The sequence below is a fragment of the Delphinapterus leucas genome, chromosome 11 (genome assembly GCF_059928025.1).
Source record: "Delphinapterus leucas isolate spDelLeu-1000000601 "Yukka" chromosome 11, BTC_Dleu_Yukka2, whole genome shotgun sequence".
Classification (NCBI taxonomy): domain Eukaryota; kingdom Metazoa; phylum Chordata; class Mammalia; order Artiodactyla; family Monodontidae; genus Delphinapterus; species Delphinapterus leucas.
Genome location: NC_143139.1, coordinates 55,913,654 through 55,931,578, shown reverse-complemented (window position 1 = coordinate 55,931,578; position 17,925 = coordinate 55,913,654). Strand labels below are relative to the sequence as shown.

Sequence of the window (17,925 nt, the reverse complement as noted above, 5' to 3'; positions counted from 1 at the left end):
CATTACAGATGAGCAAACCTAGGCCTTAGTTACCAAGGTCACAAAGCTAGTAATAAGGGGTAGGGGGGAGGGGGACATAAACCTGGGTCTGACTCCAGAGTTCATAGCCTTTGAAACTCTAATTCCATTTCCAGAAAAACTACCATAAAGGAATAACTAGAGATTCAAATACAAATTTAGGTAAAAGGATGATTCTCTCAACTCATTGTTTTTCAAATTCCCACTAGTCTTTGATTTGGGGGATGAGGAGGGTTTTCAGATGGAGTTATAGTTTCATTTAATCACAGTCCTTATCTTCCAAACAGATAACCCCAGAGATTTATGGCCTATTGGTCATCACCAGCTTATATCTTAACCCAGCAATCTTATTTTAATATTTCTTTGTTAAATTTCCTGTAAATACTCCAGCTTCTTAAATTCTTTTTGAATTTATCGTAACATCTTACTGGCTCTCTCATTAGGGTTAATGAGTTAAAGAAAATCTTTTACATGTGTTAATTTTATATTTGCTTGAGAGTCATGATTTTATTTTTTGAAAATTATACTTTAACATGGAGGATAAAGAGTCTATCTTCATTACTCAGTTTTGTGTTTTATTGATGCTCGGTAAAGTGGGATTATTTGTAATTTGCTATGAGTATTTATTCCTATTACTTGATTTATAATTCACTGTGTACATTTATGTCTGTTAAACCTCCATAGAGGAGGTTTTATTCTTTTAAATTAGTGCTTTTACAAGGAAATCCTCAAAGATTTTCAATTAGGTGAAATACCAAATTTGATGGACCCAATTAACATTGGCAGTCAGAACCCTAATGCCCAGAATAAACAAAGTAAGCAGAGGCCAATTTGGTGCTACAGCTAAAATTAAGTTGACATCATCATAGATCCTTCTGTACCTGATTTCCTCCTTTGCCTCATTCTCCTTTTATCCTCCGGTATATACTTTGCAAGGTATGTTGAGACAGGTATTTTAAAGAGCAATTAAGTTGGCCAGTACTTCATATCTGTTCGCATGCCTTTTTTTTTTTTTTTTTTGCGGGCCTCTCACTGTTGTGGCCTCTCCCGTTGTGGAGCACAGGCTCCGGACGCGCAGGCCCAGCGGCCATGGCTTACGGGCCCAGCCGCTCCGCGGCATGTGGGATCCTCCCGGACCGGGGCACGAACCCGTGTCCCCTGCATCGGCAGGCGAACTCTCAACCACTGCGCCACCAGGGAAGCCCTCGCATGCCTTTCTTATTTGCCATTCAGTAAAGTGAATGGATACCCAATTGCTAACAGCATTATTTATGCTTGGGTTCTATGCCTACAGTGTTCCACTGATTTAAAAGAATGTAGATTCCAATTTGACAAGCAGTGTTTATTAATGGATTTTTCCATTTCTTTCAGTGGAAGTTAATGACAGATAGTTAAGATTGCTTTGAATTTTGAGGAAACTCTTTGATATGAATAAAGTGGACTGAAAACGAAGCATTCACTTACTGATCACATCTCATTTGTCTGCATTCCATTAATTCTATGTAGTGCCAAGCTCATTGACTTAAGGTGTTTTGTGTTTGTTATGCTAATGTGCTGTGGAAATAACACCTTTAAAATTTTCCAGCTCAAAGTATCCTACATAACAGTTGAAAGTGATAACTTGAGCTTTGAGGGAGGGGGGTACTGTATCAACACCAACAGTACTTTTCAGTTTTGTAAAAACAACAAAGTAGTTGAAATGTAAATGCTCCAACTTTGCCTGATCGTTGTGTCAGGCGATTTCCATTACTGATAGCTGTTATGTATAAACCATTTAATCATCTCTCCACAATTAGGGACCAGGGAATTGCCACATTACTGAAAAAGAAACTAGAAGCTTCCTTTGTGTTTTATGTTTACTTGCTGTAGACAAGTTAAACCATTGTTTGGTCCTGGATGTTAAAGTTTCAAATAAGTCTCAAGACTTCTCATTGTGTCCTGAAACTTTAAACTTTTCTAAAGCAATTATCTTGCTTTGACACTAACTGGTGAAGTGATGTTTGGCAAGTCAGTTAACCTCTACCTTCTAGGTTTCCTTATCTTGAAGGGGTGGCTATTGAAGTAGGTGACTGGGAAGATTTCTTTTTAGTAAGCATTTCTGAGTCTTTAATTTGGGCCTTTGTCTAATGATATCCAGAGATTTACAGGCTATAACTAATTTGTGAATTTTCTTTTAAAATAATGACACTCTACATTAGTGTTTACATATTACTCCCAGAAACAGGTTTGTCCCTTCATAACTAACAGCTTGTGGTGCATAGTAAGTGCTCAGTATACATGTTTGTTGTGAATTAATTAATTCATTCTACTACAAATGTTTAAACCTTCCTAGTTCAGGTTTGTGTTTCTCCAAGTATTAGAATAATAATAGATGAGAAAAACATTTGGCCTTCCCTCATTTTTTTTTAACGGAAATGAGTTAATCGTGTCCATTATAATAGAAGGTAAATATTTTCTTAAGTGATTTGCAATAGGTAAAATGTGGAAAGAGCACTGGATTTGGGGATAGAGGAACTTGTTTCTAGTCTGGTTCTGCAACTCAGTTGGACAAGTCATATCTCTCACCTGTAAAGTGGGAATAATATCTCACAGAGTTGTGACGTATAGCACTTCATCATCTGTGAAGTGCTTTACAAATGTGAGATAGTCTCATTCTTTGATTAACTTATACAACTCTACATGCTAGATTTAATCTCTTAATTCTTTTTCCCCAGGATTGAAATGGAAAACTGGAAAAGTTGATGAATTTATGCTCACAAAACCAAGTCAAAAAGCCAGGGCAGCTATGACAAGGTTGAAGTTCATCCCTCAGAAGTGAATGAAACAGAGGGGTCAACCTCCCTAATCATTTTGATCACCAGGATAATGATGACTGACCAATTAGACTAGTCATTGATATCCAGCATAAAGATGGCCATAACAGATGTGATCATCCCCACTACAGATAATTTAATGGAAAACAACAACCATTAATAACACACGACTGGAAGTAAGGAAACCTGGATTTAGACTCCTGCCAATGACAAGGAATATGATCTAAAGTTAATCACTCAATCTTTCTAAGCCCTAGTTTCCACTTCTGTGAAATTGTGGTTGGGAGTAAATGACTTTCATGTTTCTTATTTGGCATCATTGCTGATTCCTCTTCCAGCCATGCCTTCAAGTGATGGAGCTGAGGTAGGTATTTTCTTTTTGTTACATTTCTATGTCTTCTCAAATTTATCTGGAATGGCGTTTTAAACTATTCTTTATTTTGTGCCTACCAATCATTGTATTTTAGGTTAGTCAAAACATCAGTCTTGGCTTTTATGATTTGTAGTTTGGAGAAGATGTTTCCAAAGGAAATTTAAAGAGACTAATAATTAAATTTATCTGTTCACAATTCAAAGAATAAATTAGGCAGGCTCTTTTAACAGCAAAAATGATTTTCTCAACATAGTCCAAATTAATAAAACAAAATGATTGTAATGTAAAATTATGTATACTTAAATCATAAAATGGGACTTCTGATTTTATTAAATCAGATCAAATAAGGTTTTTCTTCCATAGCACATTATCACTCAAGCTTAAAAATATTTTGAAGGTAAATAAAACGATATTCTAAGCTCACTTTTACAGAGAGAAATTCTTCTCAGGAGAACTAAACAAGTATATTTACATTTTGACATCAAGACTGGTAAGGCTGGTAAACTGTCTTCCAAGGAAACTAGAGAAAGTGGTCTCCCTTGAGACATGTAAATGTGAATCAACCTGGTGAAGCAATTCATGAATCAACCTTAAATAACTAAAATGAATCAAGACCTGTTTATAATATCACCTTGTCACCATTTATTCATTTACCTGTCAACCTTATTTGGATGTTATAAAGGCCAACTAACTAAGAAGTGAAAACTCAGATAAATGCCTGAGGACTGTAGAATTTTCTTGAGGTAGGATCAAGCAGGATGGGGGCTCAGCACTGGGTCTCTGCAGCTGGCAACACTTTGCTGCTTTGTTAGTGTCTGCTATATTGGGTACATTGTTACTGGTACAAAATCAGGGTTCTGTGCAGCGAAGAGGAGGAAATGGCTGTTGGTTAGGGAACAAACACTGTCTTCCACAGGTACTATCCAGCACACTCATATCTGATTGATTTCCTCTGAGTAAGTATCTGTTCAATCATTATTTCCAACTTTTACTCCCTTTCTTTTAAGCTATGGAGCTGCTAGAAAAGAAAAAATAATTCCATGCAAAATAGAAAAACAAAAAAAGCAACTTCTTTCACTTGAATTACTGAGTTAACCGCCATGGAGTCACAGAACTCTGAAGAGCAGTTTGTAATCCACTCAAGTCTGCCAGTTTTTAAAAATTGTGACATCCGAAAATAAGGACATAATTTGGGGCTAGTTTGGCAGGCACAAAAATGATCTGTCAACTCACTTGTTTATATCTGGTAGTTGTTCTTTAACCCATCGCCTGTTTACCTATATACCAGATTAACCAAAATTTACCATTCTGTCAGTAAAACTTGCCCATTGAGGCCCACAGTGCCGAAGACTGAAGGCTAGGGAGGCTGTTCTCTAGTATACTCTGCACGTCCCTCTCTCAGCTGAGTAGTACACTTACCAAGACTTGGTTGTGCTTTTCTAAGCTGTTCATAATAGTTGGACTTGTTACTGCAGTAATGTAATTTGAATATTATATAACCAAAGAAATGTGAATGCAATAATAAAAATGCTAGCTTGTGAGAACTGTGTTGACAAAAATTAACTCAAAATGGATCATTTGACCTAAAGCTAAAACTATAAAACATCTAGAAGAAAACATAGGAGACAATCTTTGAAACCTTGGCTTAAGCTAAAGTTTCTTAGATGGAACACAAAAAGCACAAACTATAAAAGAAAAAAAACAATACATTGAACTTCATTGAAATGAAAACATTTTGATCTTTGAAAGAAGATGAAAAGAAAAGCTTGAACTGGAAGAAAATATTTGCAACACATATACTTGGTAAAAGACATATCCACAATAGTAAAGAATAAGAACTCTTACAATTCAATAAGATTATTCAATATTTATTATATGTAAAAAAATAATAAACAGCCCAATTTAAAAATGATCGAAAGGATTGAACAAATAAGTAATGGATGGTGGATGTTAAGAGCCAGGTTTCTCTCTGTTGAAGAGGGAAGTTACAGATGAGCAAAAAGAGAAGTCTAGAATGAACTAGCCTTCTGTGATACTGGATTAGAGTCTGAGACATCTTATGCATCCACTTAATACATACACAAATGGATAGATACAGAAACAATTATAGATCTGTTTGTGGTTAGTACACACAACCTAGTTCTGTCTAAGACGGCATAGGGGATTTCAAGTACAGCTGGGCCTCATGGGAACAGGAAAGTAGTCTCTATAATCCGGCCTCCTGAGAACTCATCAGGTAGCTTCTCTCTCTCCTCTGATGCTCTCTGTGGTCACATGGTATCTTGGTTATCTCACCTAATGCTGCTACATTCTCCAGTTTTTCTTACAACTGGCTTTTCTGCTTATGAAACTGCATGCACATGGTTGCAAATGGCCGCCACTTTAAAAGTCCACATTAACTAATCACTCAGTGCCCACCACCATCTAACTGACTTAATCTCTATGTCTCTTAGATTTAGTTCTTTGGAGAGGATATCATTGAGCCAGCTTGGGTCACCTGTGTCTGGGGAGCAAGGTTACTTGTGTAAACATGGCTGCTGGACAAGCAGCTTCATAGGTGTGCGACCTGTGCAGTCACATGGGGTCCTGGGCTCAGAAGGGCTCTCCACACTCACTTTAATGTTCCACTGTCACTATCATGAAATTCTTAATTTTCAAATGAGGGCCCCATAAATGATGTAGCCAGTTCTGTCGCTGGGCTCAGCTGTGGGGCAAGATTTGGTGGTGTGAGTAGATTCTCTTATAAGGAGATACTGGCGATAGGAAAATTTGGTGTATTTAGAGTCTTGATTTTCAAAACTAGGCTTCTCCCTTCTTTGAACTCACATCCCTGCTTAGTGCCTCATTCATCTTAACAGAAAATATTGGCTCCTAATAGGTACTATTCTGTGCTAGGCACTGAAAACACTCAGTGAACAAGACAGATTTGGTTCTTTGTCGTGGAACATAGTGTCAAGCCAAGTTTACCCCAGTCCTAGAGTTACTGCCTTGTTCAGTTCTTTCTTAAGGAACTGCCATTTTGTCATTACCCTTCTATCCTGAAGCTTCCTGTCTGCTCTAGTCATAACTCGGGCAAGTGTAACTGAAAGGCACGCCTGGGACCTTAGTGGCAGAGACTGGTAGGGAAAAGAAGCCAGTAATAAGATTTGTAGATTTGCCAGGCTGAAGGTTCCTTTATTGCCCCCCTTCAAGCACACTCAGTCCCAACAAACTGATAGTTGGCAGCCTACTATGGCAAGTCCAAAGGACATAGTAAGCTTACTTCCAGCTGTCATTAATATCCAAGTTAGTCTTATCTGATAGGAAGTGGGAGTGCAAGGCATCAGGGAGTAGTAAAACTCAGATGGGTAGCAACATTGTGGTTTTAAGTCCTGGATTTATTTTGTAGCAAGATCCTTAGCTAGCAGCTGGGACTATAAGGAAACAAGGCCTTCCTAGTGGAAAGTGCTGGAAGAAGTAGGGAGGAGGTATGACAGTCAAGTATATAGATTCTCAGATATTAATAAAGATCAAATAAGGAAGCCAATGCAGAATACATCTTAGAAGGCCTTAAGAGAAGGCTGAGATCCCTGGACTCCCCTCAAATCATGGTCAACACAACACCATGACTATTTTTAGATCCAGCCAGCTGCTGATGCTTCCTCATATTGCTCAGAAGTGGCTCAGGGACCAAGTGCGGCTGAGTCCACAGGTTGAAGATATCAGAATCTACAACTGATCGAATTTGCTTAAATGCATAAATCTGTGAATGTTGTTAGCTCTGCAGTTATTCATTGCTGAAAGTTAATCACTTTTTCAGGTACTCATCTTTGTGGTATACTTCCCTTATAGAGCATCCTTTGTGATGTTTCCTGCAATAAAGCCAGTTTGCTATGGCAGAAATTGCTAACCCTTCTTCCTATTAGGAAGAGAACACCTGAATTTGGCTGATCACATGACGCCCAACTTTATTTCTCAGCATCCCAGGGAGCAAGATGTGGCCTATAGAAGACTAAGTTTTGCCAGTGTGATGTGACTGGAAATAATGTGTGCAACTTCAGCATCATTTCCTTAAGAATAAAGCTGCTTGCTTGGGACTCCTACTTTCCTTCTTTCCACTGGCTGGATAGTGGCTACAACTGCAGCAGTGTCCTTGATGTGAAGAGTGGCAGAAATAGCAATCTGGGTCCCAGGATGATCTCACCAAATTGAGCCCACCAATTTGGGACTGTTAAGTGAGAAGTGAGAGAAAAACAACCATTTTTTAACCCACTGTTTTTGGGGTCTCTTTATTATAATGGTGTAGTCTATACTCTAATTCACCTATTTGTTGAGGACTACTTTGTACCAGGCATTAGGTACCAATGCTCTAAGCATTTGTACATATTATCTCATTCAGTTCTCTTGACCACACTCTCAAGACAGTACTAATATCCCTATTTTATAGGTTGCTAAATTGAGGTTCAGACAAGTTAAGCAACGTACTCAAGATTCCATAGCTACTAAACAGCACAAGGATTCAGATTCAGGGTTATTTGACTACATAGTCCTTGCTGTATCTCCCACATTTTGCTACTGAGCCTTCCAGGATTTTTGTTTCCTCTGCTAGTGTGGCCTTGTAGAAATGTCAGTTGCAGATAGTAAAACATCCCCCTCCCCATATCCCACTTTCTTCATCAAGAAAAAGCAGAGAGTTTAATACACATTATTATTAAAGGTAATAAAACAAGTGGGATGGGCCATTTCCAGTTATCTTGTTTACCCCTTTGATTCTATCTGCAGCTTCTTCTTGTAACATTATTAATGAGGTTATAACTCTGTGTACCCAAGGAGTCGTTTTCTGTGATGTTTCCTTTTCTGATATATAACTGAAGGGAAGCTATGAGACTATTAGAAGAATTAACCTTTCAACTATATAAGATTCTTATTGCTTGTATATATTTTTTAATTACAGGAGAATGTCATCAGTAGATACAAGTATAGTCTCTACTTACATGAGCAACATAGTGGTGGGTATACAGTATTGCTCTTTTTATCTGGGGAAGCCTCAGTAGCAGGAAGGGTATGAGTTAGGTAGAACTGAACTCTAGCAAAGTGTTACTTTACGATTGAAAAGCAGGAAGTACTGAGATTAAAAACACACCAATATCTTCAGGAGACAGTTGTGACTGTGTGGTATTGGGAGAGAGGATGTGATCTAAGTCATATAAATAACAAATATTTGAGTTCACTAATTGTCAGGCACTGCAGGCATACCTCATTTTATTGCACTTCACTTTATCGTGCTTCACAGATATTGTGTTTTTTACAAGTCAAAGATTTGTGGCAACCTTGTGTCAAGGAAGCCTATCAGCTCCATTTTTCCAGCAGCATTTGCTCACTTTGTGTCCCTGTGTCACATTTTGGTAATTCTTACACCATTCCAAACTTTTTCATTATTATTATATTTGTTATGGTGATCTATGATCAGTGATCTTTTTTTTTTTTTTTTGGCTGCGTTGGGTCTTCGTTGCTGCATGTGGGCTTTCTCTAGGTGTGGCGAGCGGGGGCTACTCTTCATTGTGGTGCGCGGGCTTCTCATTGCAGTAGCTTCTCTTGTCGCAGAGCATGGACTCTAGGCGTGCGGGCTTCAGTAGTTGTAGCACGTGGGCTTCAGTAGTTGTGGCACACAGGCTCAGTAGTTGTGGCTTGCGGGCTCTAGAGTGCAGGCTCAGTAGTTGTGGCACATGGGCTTAGTTGCCCCGAGACGTGGGATTCTTCCTGGACCAGGGATCAAACCCATGTCCCCTGCGTTGGCAGGTGGATTCTTAACCACTATGCCACCAGCGAAGTCCCGATCAGTGATCTTTGATGTTACTATTGTAATTGTTTTGGCGCCCCATGAACCATGACCATATAAGACAGAGAACTTAATCCATAGATGTTGTGTGTTCTGTCCGCTCCATTGACTGACTGTTCCCTCATGTTTCAATCTCTCTCTCTCTCCCCCTTCAGGCCTCCCTATTCCCTGAGACACAGCAGTATTGAAATTAGACCAATTAATAATCCTACAATGTCCTCTAAGTGTTCAAATGAAAGGAAGAATTATACACCTTTCACTTTAAATCAGAAGCTAGAAATGATTAAGCTTAGTGAGAAAGGCATGTTGAAAGCCGAGATAGGCCAAAAACTAGGCCTCTTGTACCAAACAGTTAGCCAAGTTGTGAATGCAAAGGAGATGTTTTCGAAGGAAATTAAAACTGCTACTCCAGTGAACACATGAATGATAAGAAAGTGAAACAGCCTTATTGCCCATATGGAGAAAGTTTTAGTGTTCTGGATAGAAGATAAAACCAATCACAGCATTCTCCTTAAGCCAAAGCCTAATCCAGAGCAAGCAAGGCCCTAACTCCCTTCAAGTCTATGAAGGCTGAGAGAGGTGAGGAAACTGAAGAAGCTAGCAGAGATTGGTTCATGAAGTTTAAGGAAAGAAGTCATCTCCATAACATAAAAATGCAAGGTAAAGCAGAGAGTGCTGATGTAGAAGCAGCAGCAAGTTATCCAGAGGATCTAGTTAAGATAATTAATGAAGGTAGCTACACTAAGCAACAGATTTTCAGTGTAGAGGAAACAGCCTTCCATTGAGGACAATGACATCTCAGACTTTCATAGAGAAGTCGATGCCTTGCTTCAAAGCGTCAAAGGACAGGCTAATGCAGCTGGTGACTTGAAGTTGAAGCCAGTGCTCATTTGTCATTCTGAAAATCTTAGGAACCTTAAGAATTATGCAAAATCTACTTTGCCTGTGCTCTATCAGTGGAATAACAGAGCCTGGATGACAGCACATCCGTTTATGACACAGTTTACTAAATATTCTCAGCTCACCATTGAGACCTACTGCTCAGAAAAAAAAATTTCTTTTAAAATACGACTGCTCATTGACAGTGCACCTTGTCACCCAAGAGCTCTGATGGAGCTGTACAATGAGATTTATGTTGTTTTCATGCCTGCTAACACAACATCCATCTTGCGGCCTATGGATCAAGGAGTCATTTCAACTTTCAAGTCTTATGATTTAAGAAATACATTTCGTAAGGCTATGGCTGCCTTCACAGATAGTGATTCCTCTGATGGATTTGGGCAAAGTAACTTGAAAACTTTCTGCAAAGCATTCACCATTCTAGATACCATTAAGAACATTCGTGATTCATGGGAAGAGGTCAAAATATCAGCACAAACAGGAGTTTGGAAGAAGTTGATTTCAACCCTCATGGATGACTCTGAGGGGCTCAAGACTTCAGCGGAGGAAGTAACTGCAGATGTGGTGGAAATAGCAGGAAAACTAGAATTAGAAGTGGAGCCTGAAGATGTGACTGAATTGCCGCAATCTCATGCTAAATCTTGAACAGATGAGGAGTTGCTTCTTAAGGATGAACAAAGAAAAGTGATTTCTTGAGATGGAATCTACTCCTGGTGAAAATGCTGTGAAGATTGTTGAAATGACAGTAAAGGATTTAGAATATTACATCAATTTAGTTGATAAAGCAGCAGCAGGATTTGAGAGGATTGACCTCAATTTTGAAAGAAGTTCTATTGTGGGTAAAGTATAACCAAACAGCATTGTATGCTACAGACAAATCGTTGGTGAAAGGAAGAATCAACCAATGTGGCAGATGTCATTGCTGTCTTATTTTAAGAAACTGCCACAACCTCCCCAGCCTTCAGCAACCACCACCCTGATCAGTCAGCTGCCGTCAACATCGAGGCAAGACCCTCCACCAGTAAAAAGATTAGGACTCACTGAAGCCTCAGATGATGGTTAGCATTTTTTGGCAATAAAGTACTTTTTATATATGTCCATTTTTTTAGATCTAATGCTATTACACACTTAATAGATTACAATATAGTATAAGCATAACTTTTATATGCACTGGAAAACCAAAAAATTAGTGTGACTCTCTTTATAGCAATATTCACTTTGTTGAGGTGGTCTGGAACTGAACCTACAGTATCCCCGAAGTATGCCTGTATACCTGGCAACAGGGATACAAAGATAAATAAGACACAGGCTTCATGTACGTAGTATTTTGCCTTTGCTTTTTAATTCATTTGAGTTATTATAGGTTTATTCCTTGGGTTTTCTGTATTGTAGCCTATAGAAAATAAAATTTGCTTTAAAAAAAAAGAATTTCAAGAGATAATGTTGTTCAGACCTAGAACTAGCTCATCCCTCATTGGTATCACTAACCAAAACTACAATTTCTGCTTGGATGATTCAGAAGAAATAACAAAAAGGGTCATAGGATCAGGAGAAAGGGACAAATGGAACTTGAAGTGTTTGGGGTCAGGAGACAGGGTTTTGCTTCAGACTCTAGAATGAAATAGAATCTGAAATAGATTTTCTGAGTTGAAAAATCTGGGTTAGAACCTTGGCCTTGCTCTATAACTTCAGGCAAACTACTTCAATGTTCAGCACATTTATTGGAAACTGACTATGCGTCAAACACTGAACTAGGTGTATATGGTAGTGAACATCATAGACAAAGTTCCTGTCCTCATGTCAGTTTAGTGGTACATATTTGAGGAAATAAAGCCCATAAGGGAATAGACAAGTACTATTTTAGAAAGCGAGGTCAGGAAAGACGTCTCTGAGAAGGTGTCATTGGAGCTGAGACTTAAATGAAGCTTTAGGGAATTTTAGTAGTTTCTGAGCTTTAGTTTTCTCAACTGTAAAATGAAAAATAATAAAGGTCTACCTTATGGGGTTGTTAAAAATAGAATGAGATAGTATATGAGGTTAGTAAACCATAGTGACTAATCAAAAGTGAGGTATTATTACTTCTACTGTTACTCTCATGTTTCTCTTTGAAAATAATGTTCCAGGCATTTTCAGAGGTTGGGAGGGAGAAAGGAGCAGATTACAGAAAATGCTAAAGAGCATAAAAAAAGAAGTTTAACCTACTTCATAATTTAGTATCATGCATCTGTGGTACTTATTCATCCTTTTTTATAATCCAGTCTTTAAATCACAATTCTGTAACAATTCATTTTTTGAAAGTAACATTTTTTCCCAAATTTAAAAGTAATCTTTATTGAAGTATACTTTACATACAATAAAATGCACCTATTATATGCATACTGTTCAATGCATTTTGAGAAATGAATACAACTATGTAGTAAGTACCACAAACAACATATAGAACATTTCTATCATCCTTTGTGTCCTTTCCCTTTTAATCCTTTCCACACTTAATCCCAGGCAACTACTAATCTGTTTTCTGTCACTATAGATTAGTTTGCCTGTTCTAAATTTTATATAACTGGAAGCATACAGTGTGAAAATTTTGAGTCTTTTTTTTTTTTTACTCAGCATGTTTTCAAGATTCATCTGTATTGTTGCATGCATCTGAAGTTTGTTTCATTTTATTGCTGAGCAGTATTCCATGGCATGGATTTAGAGCAGTTCGTTTATCTAGTCACCTGTTGATGGACATTTGGATTGTTTCTAGTTGTGGGCTTTTGTTAACGAAGCTGCTGTGAATACTCATGTAAAGGCTTTGTGTGGATCTCTTTTCATTTCTCTTTGGTAAATATCTAGAAGTAGGGTTACTAGGTTGTATGTGTTTAACATTATAGGGAACTGCCAAATTGTTTTCCAAAGTGGTTGCGCCATTTAAAATTCCCACAAGCAATATACGAGTGCTCCAATTGCTCTGTATTTTCACCAACACTTTGTATTATCAGTCTTTCTAATTTAAGCCATTCTAGTAGGTGTGAAGTGGCATCTTATTGTGGTTTCATTTTACATACCTATGATGACTAATGATGTTGAACTTTTTTTCATGTGCCTATTGGTTATTAATATATTTTATTTTGTGAGGTACTTATTTAAATCTTTTGCCCATTAAAATTTTTTTTTCTTATTATTTTTTGCTCTAAGAATGCTTTATATGTTTTGGATACAAGTCTTTTGTCTGATGTATGTATAGTGAATATTTTCTACCCAATCTTTGGCTCGCTCTTTTGATTTTTTTTTTTTGCGGTACGCGGGCCTCTCACTCTTGTGGCCTCTCCCGTTGCAGAGCGCTCTGGACGCACAGGCTCAGCAGCCATGGCTCATGGGCCTATCCGCTCTGCGGGATCTGGGATCTTCCCGGACCGGGGCACGAACCCATGTCAACTGCATCGGCAGGCGGACTCTCAACCACTGTGCCACCAGGGAAGCCCTTTTTTAAGAGAATCTTTTTGAAGAGTAAGATTTTAATATTGACTTAGTCCAATTTATCAATTTTTTCTTTGATGATTAATTTTATTTTTTCTACTTTCTATGAAACATTTATGTACCCCAAGTCCATGAATACTTTCTTCTGTTTTCTTCTAGAAATATATATATATAATTTTATATATATATATATATAATATTTGTATATTGACATAGTATCCTGCGGCCTTGCTATACTCACATTTATTTTAATAGCTATTTTTGTAGATTATTTTGGATTTTCTGTGTAAACAATCATGTTTATGAGGGAAAAAAGTGTTTTATATTTCCAATGTGTATGCTCCTTATTTCTTTTTCTTGACTTATTTTACACTGGCTATATTGAATACAGGTTGGTTGTATGAGTGAACATCCTTCCTTATTCTCAATTACAAGGGAAAAGTGTTCAATCTTTCACCATTAAGTATGATGTTAGCTTTAGATTTTCCATGTATATCACCAATGATTTTTTTTTTATCATGACAGTTCCTGAATTTTGTCAGATGTTTATTCAGCATCTATTATGATGATCATTTGCTTTTGCTACTTTAATTTGGTGAATTACATTGATTAATTTTTGAATATTAACCAACTTTGCATTTCTAGGACAGATCTCATTGTCTAGATGTATTAACTTTTTTATATGTTGCTAGATTTGAATTCATAATATTTTATTTTAAATTTTTAACTTTTTTCTTCTTGTAATGCCTATCTGATTTTGGTATCAGGATAGTGTGGCCTCATAAAAAAAGTTGTGAAGTGTTCCCTTGTTGTTTACTTTCTATATTGTGTGGGATTACCACTTTTCCTTCCTTAAATGCATGATAGAATTCATCAGTGAAACTTCTCGCCTTCTGATTGCCCCTTTTGTCCTATTATCACAGTTAGTCTTTTCTAACAATTTCTGACTTGAACTATTCTGGATATTAATTACTTAACCAAAGAGTATTTGTTGATAAATAGATACTGCCTGAGACTGATAGTTAAAAACTAGTCATAACTTGATAAGAAAAATGAGAGTTTAGCTCACTTAACATTATTCCTGTCTTTTCTCCTTTCCCCTCCGTATGTTTGATATTTGTATTATTTTTAGTTCTTCTACTGTACATCTTTATAGCTCTAGTGTATATTCATAACCCTCTATTTCTTGTTCCATTAGCTTTCAGCAATCTCTTTTAACTCCCATTTTTTTAAGTTCATAGTATGAATGCATCTATTTTATTTTTTACTTTTCATCCTCTTTCCATATCCTACCTCCTGTCAACTAAACTTTAAATTTTTGCTGTCAGGGATGTTGAAATTTGCATTTTGTCTTACAAACACAACTAAGCCTTCTATATTTTGCCATAAGTTAACTCTTAAAGTTGAAAAGCACTAGAGGGTCTTTATATTATTATGATAGTAAAATTTATCCAATGCCAGCCCAATTTACTATGCCAAGATTATATTTTTTTCTTTATAGAGTCAAAGTAAAACTTCCTGCCTTTTTGAAGGAAAATGTTACTAGTTTTAAGGTCAACTGTATACTCTTTGTTACACTTTTATTAACCAGTAGCTTCATTTTAATTTTTTTCTTAGACCATGTGTTTCATGTATTTTTATTTTATTTTGTTTTTCCTGGGTTTCTGTTTACATTTCTTTTCTGCTTGCATTATTTGCCTCTGTCATGTAGTTTCCTATTGCTGCTATAACAAATTATCATAAACTTGGTGCCCTATAACAGTACACATTTATTATCTTACAGTTCAGTAGTTAAGAAGTTTAAAATGGGTTGGTAGGGCTGCATTCCTTCTGGATGTTCTAGGAGAGAATTTGTTTTCTTGCCTTTTCCAGTTTCTAGAGACTACATCCACATTTCTATCCTCCTGATCCTGCATGACTCCAACTTCTGTTTCTATTGTAACACCTCCTTCTCTCACTCTGATCCCCTGTCTCCTTCTTCTAAGGACTCTTGTGATTACATTGGATCTACCTGGCTAATCCAGGATAGTGCTCTCATTTCAAGATCCTTAATTTAATCACATCTGCAGAGTCCCTATTGCCATGTAAAGTAACATATTCAAAGGTTCTGGGGACTAGGATGTGGACATCCTTGGGGAGACATAGTCATATGTACAATATTTTGCAACTTCTCAATCATACTTTACTTCAGCAGAAAAATAAACCTTTAGAAGTGTCCTGGGGAATCAAATTTTCTCCACAATTATTTCCCAGTTAGTTTTTTCCTCCATGCTTTTCCTGGCACTAATCTTAGTATAGAACAGGAATTTATATTTTCCAGTCTTATACATCTCCAGATTACTAGACTGTCATCCATCTTGGATATTAGGCAGAAAAAGCCTTTTGAACAAAGATGTATATGCTTCTTTTCCCATTTCTAGTTCAACTGAAAGTTGTCAACTTCTTGGAGAAACCTACCTGAGGCCTCAAAGAATAGTCAACACATTATAACATCCAGGTTTGTCCTTCCAAGGCTCTGAATGTTGCATTCTTATTAAGTGTACTGTCTGAATCCCAAGAATCAACAGACAATTAACTAGCTGTGTGCTACCACATAATAAAGACTAGCACTTGACTTTTTAGTTACATGCAAAAGCCACTCAGTGTATATCATACACCTGGTCACTGTGCTAATTCTGTGTTGGGTATAATGATGAATATCATGGTTCCATGATGGTTTAATGAGACTCAATCCTGGGATTTTATATGGACAATTGAAAATAGAATTGTTTTTTTCTTTAGGGTTTTCATACTGGTAGAGATGTCAGTTTGGAGCTGCTGGTAGCCATCTTGGTATCATAAGGGGAGAATCTACCTGAAAGAAAAACCAACAAAGAGAAAAAGTAGAGCTATGAGTTGGAAAGACAGAGAGATGGTGAGTCCCAATGACAACTATATTTTCCCAGTAATTAGGTGGCCTTTTCATTTTCTTGATAGTTTCCTATGCTGCATAAAAGCTTTTTAGTTTGATGTAGTCCCATTTGTTTATTTTTGCTTTTGTTTCCTTTGCCTGAGAAGACATATCCAAAAATAATATTGCTAAGACAAATGTCAAAGAACGTAATGCCTGTGTTATCTTCTAGGAGGTTTATGGTTTCCAGTCTTACATTTAAATATTTAACCCATTTTGAGTTTATTTTTGCATATGATACGGGAAAGTAGTCCAGTTTGAACCTTTTGCATGTAGCTGTCCAGTTTTCCAGTTTATTAAAGAGGCTGTCTTTTCCGCATTGTATATTCTTGCCTTCTTTGTCACAGATTAATTGATCCCATAAGATCATTCATTTCTGGACTCTCTGTTCTGCTCCACTGATCACAACACTGTCTGTTGTTGTGCAAGTACCATACTGTTTTGATTACTGTAGCTTTGTAGCATAGTTTGAAATCAGGGAGCATGATACCTCCAGCTTTGTTCTTTTTTCTCAAGATTGTTTTTTGTTATTCAGGGTCTTTTGTGTTTCCATACAAATTTTAAAATTATTTGTTCTATTTCTGTGAAAAATGCTATTGGTATTTAGATAGGGATTGCATTAAATCTGTACATTGTTTTTAGTAGATGGTCATTTTTAACATATTAATTCTTCCAGTCCATGAACATGCTGTATCTTTGCATCTGTTTGCGTCATCTTCAATTCCTTTCATTGGTGTCTTACAGTTTTTCAAGTACTGGCCATCTACCTCCTTCGTTAGATTTATTGCTAGGTATTTTATTCCTTTTGAGGCAACTGTAATTGGTATTGTTTCCTTAATTTCTCTTTCTGATAGTTCATTGCTAGTGTATAGAAATGCAACAGATTTCTGTATATTAATGGTATAACATGCAACTTTACTGAATTCATTTATTAGTTATAATAATTTGGGGGTAGCATCTTTAGGATTTTCTATGTATAGTATCATGTCCTCTGCAAACAGTGGTAGTTCTACTTCATTCTTTCCATCTTGGATTCCTTTTATTTCTTTTTCTTGTCTGATTGTTGTGGTTAGGATTTCCAACACTGTGTGAATAAAAGTGGCAAAAGTGGGCATCCTTGTATTGTTCCTGATCTTAGAGGAAATGCTTTCATCTTTTCACCATTGATTATGATGTTGGCATGGGTTTGCCATGTATGGCCTTTATTATGTTGAGGTATGTTCTCTCTGTACTTTTGAGGTATGTTCTCTCTGTACCTACTTTGACATACTTTAACATAAATGGATGTTGAATTTTGTCCAAAGCTTTTTCTGCATATATATATATATATATATATATATATACACATATATATGTATGTATGTGTATATATATATACATATATGTATATATACATATATATGTATGTATTTAAAGGTGATGATCTCTTAAGTTCAAATGCATTTAACCACATTCATAGTCCCAGCAATGTTTAATATTTTTGATGTCATATTTCACATCTTTTTGTTTTGTGTATCCCTTAACTACTTATTGTGGATATAGATGATTTACTACTTTTGTATTTTAACCTTCTTACTAGCTTTATAAGTGG

The 17,925-nt window shown here is 36.7% G+C and overlaps 1 protein-coding gene across 21 annotated transcripts in view; it reads left to right on the top strand.

The window, feature by feature from the left end:
- LOC149748030 (uncharacterized) overlaps nucleotides 1–17,925 on the top strand; it is a 218,059-nt gene that overhangs the window by 90,959 nt on the left and 109,175 nt on the right. For 15 of the 21 annotated variants that reach the window (XM_089921028.1, XM_089921023.1, XM_089921019.1 and 12 more), the window contains exons 3-4: nucleotides 2,733–3,195; nucleotides 16,166–16,298. In XM_089921028.1, coding sequence (XP_089777154.1) covers nucleotides 2,733–2,836 — 104 coding nt within the window. In that variant the 3' untranslated portion in view covers nucleotides 2,837–3,195; nucleotides 16,166–16,298. Of the gene's footprint in view, nucleotides 1–2,732; nucleotides 3,196–8,137; nucleotides 9,167–16,165; nucleotides 16,299–17,925 lie in introns of those variants that run through there. The other 6 variants (XM_089921032.1, XM_089921031.1, XM_089921025.1 and 3 more) reach the window with 3 other exon arrangements.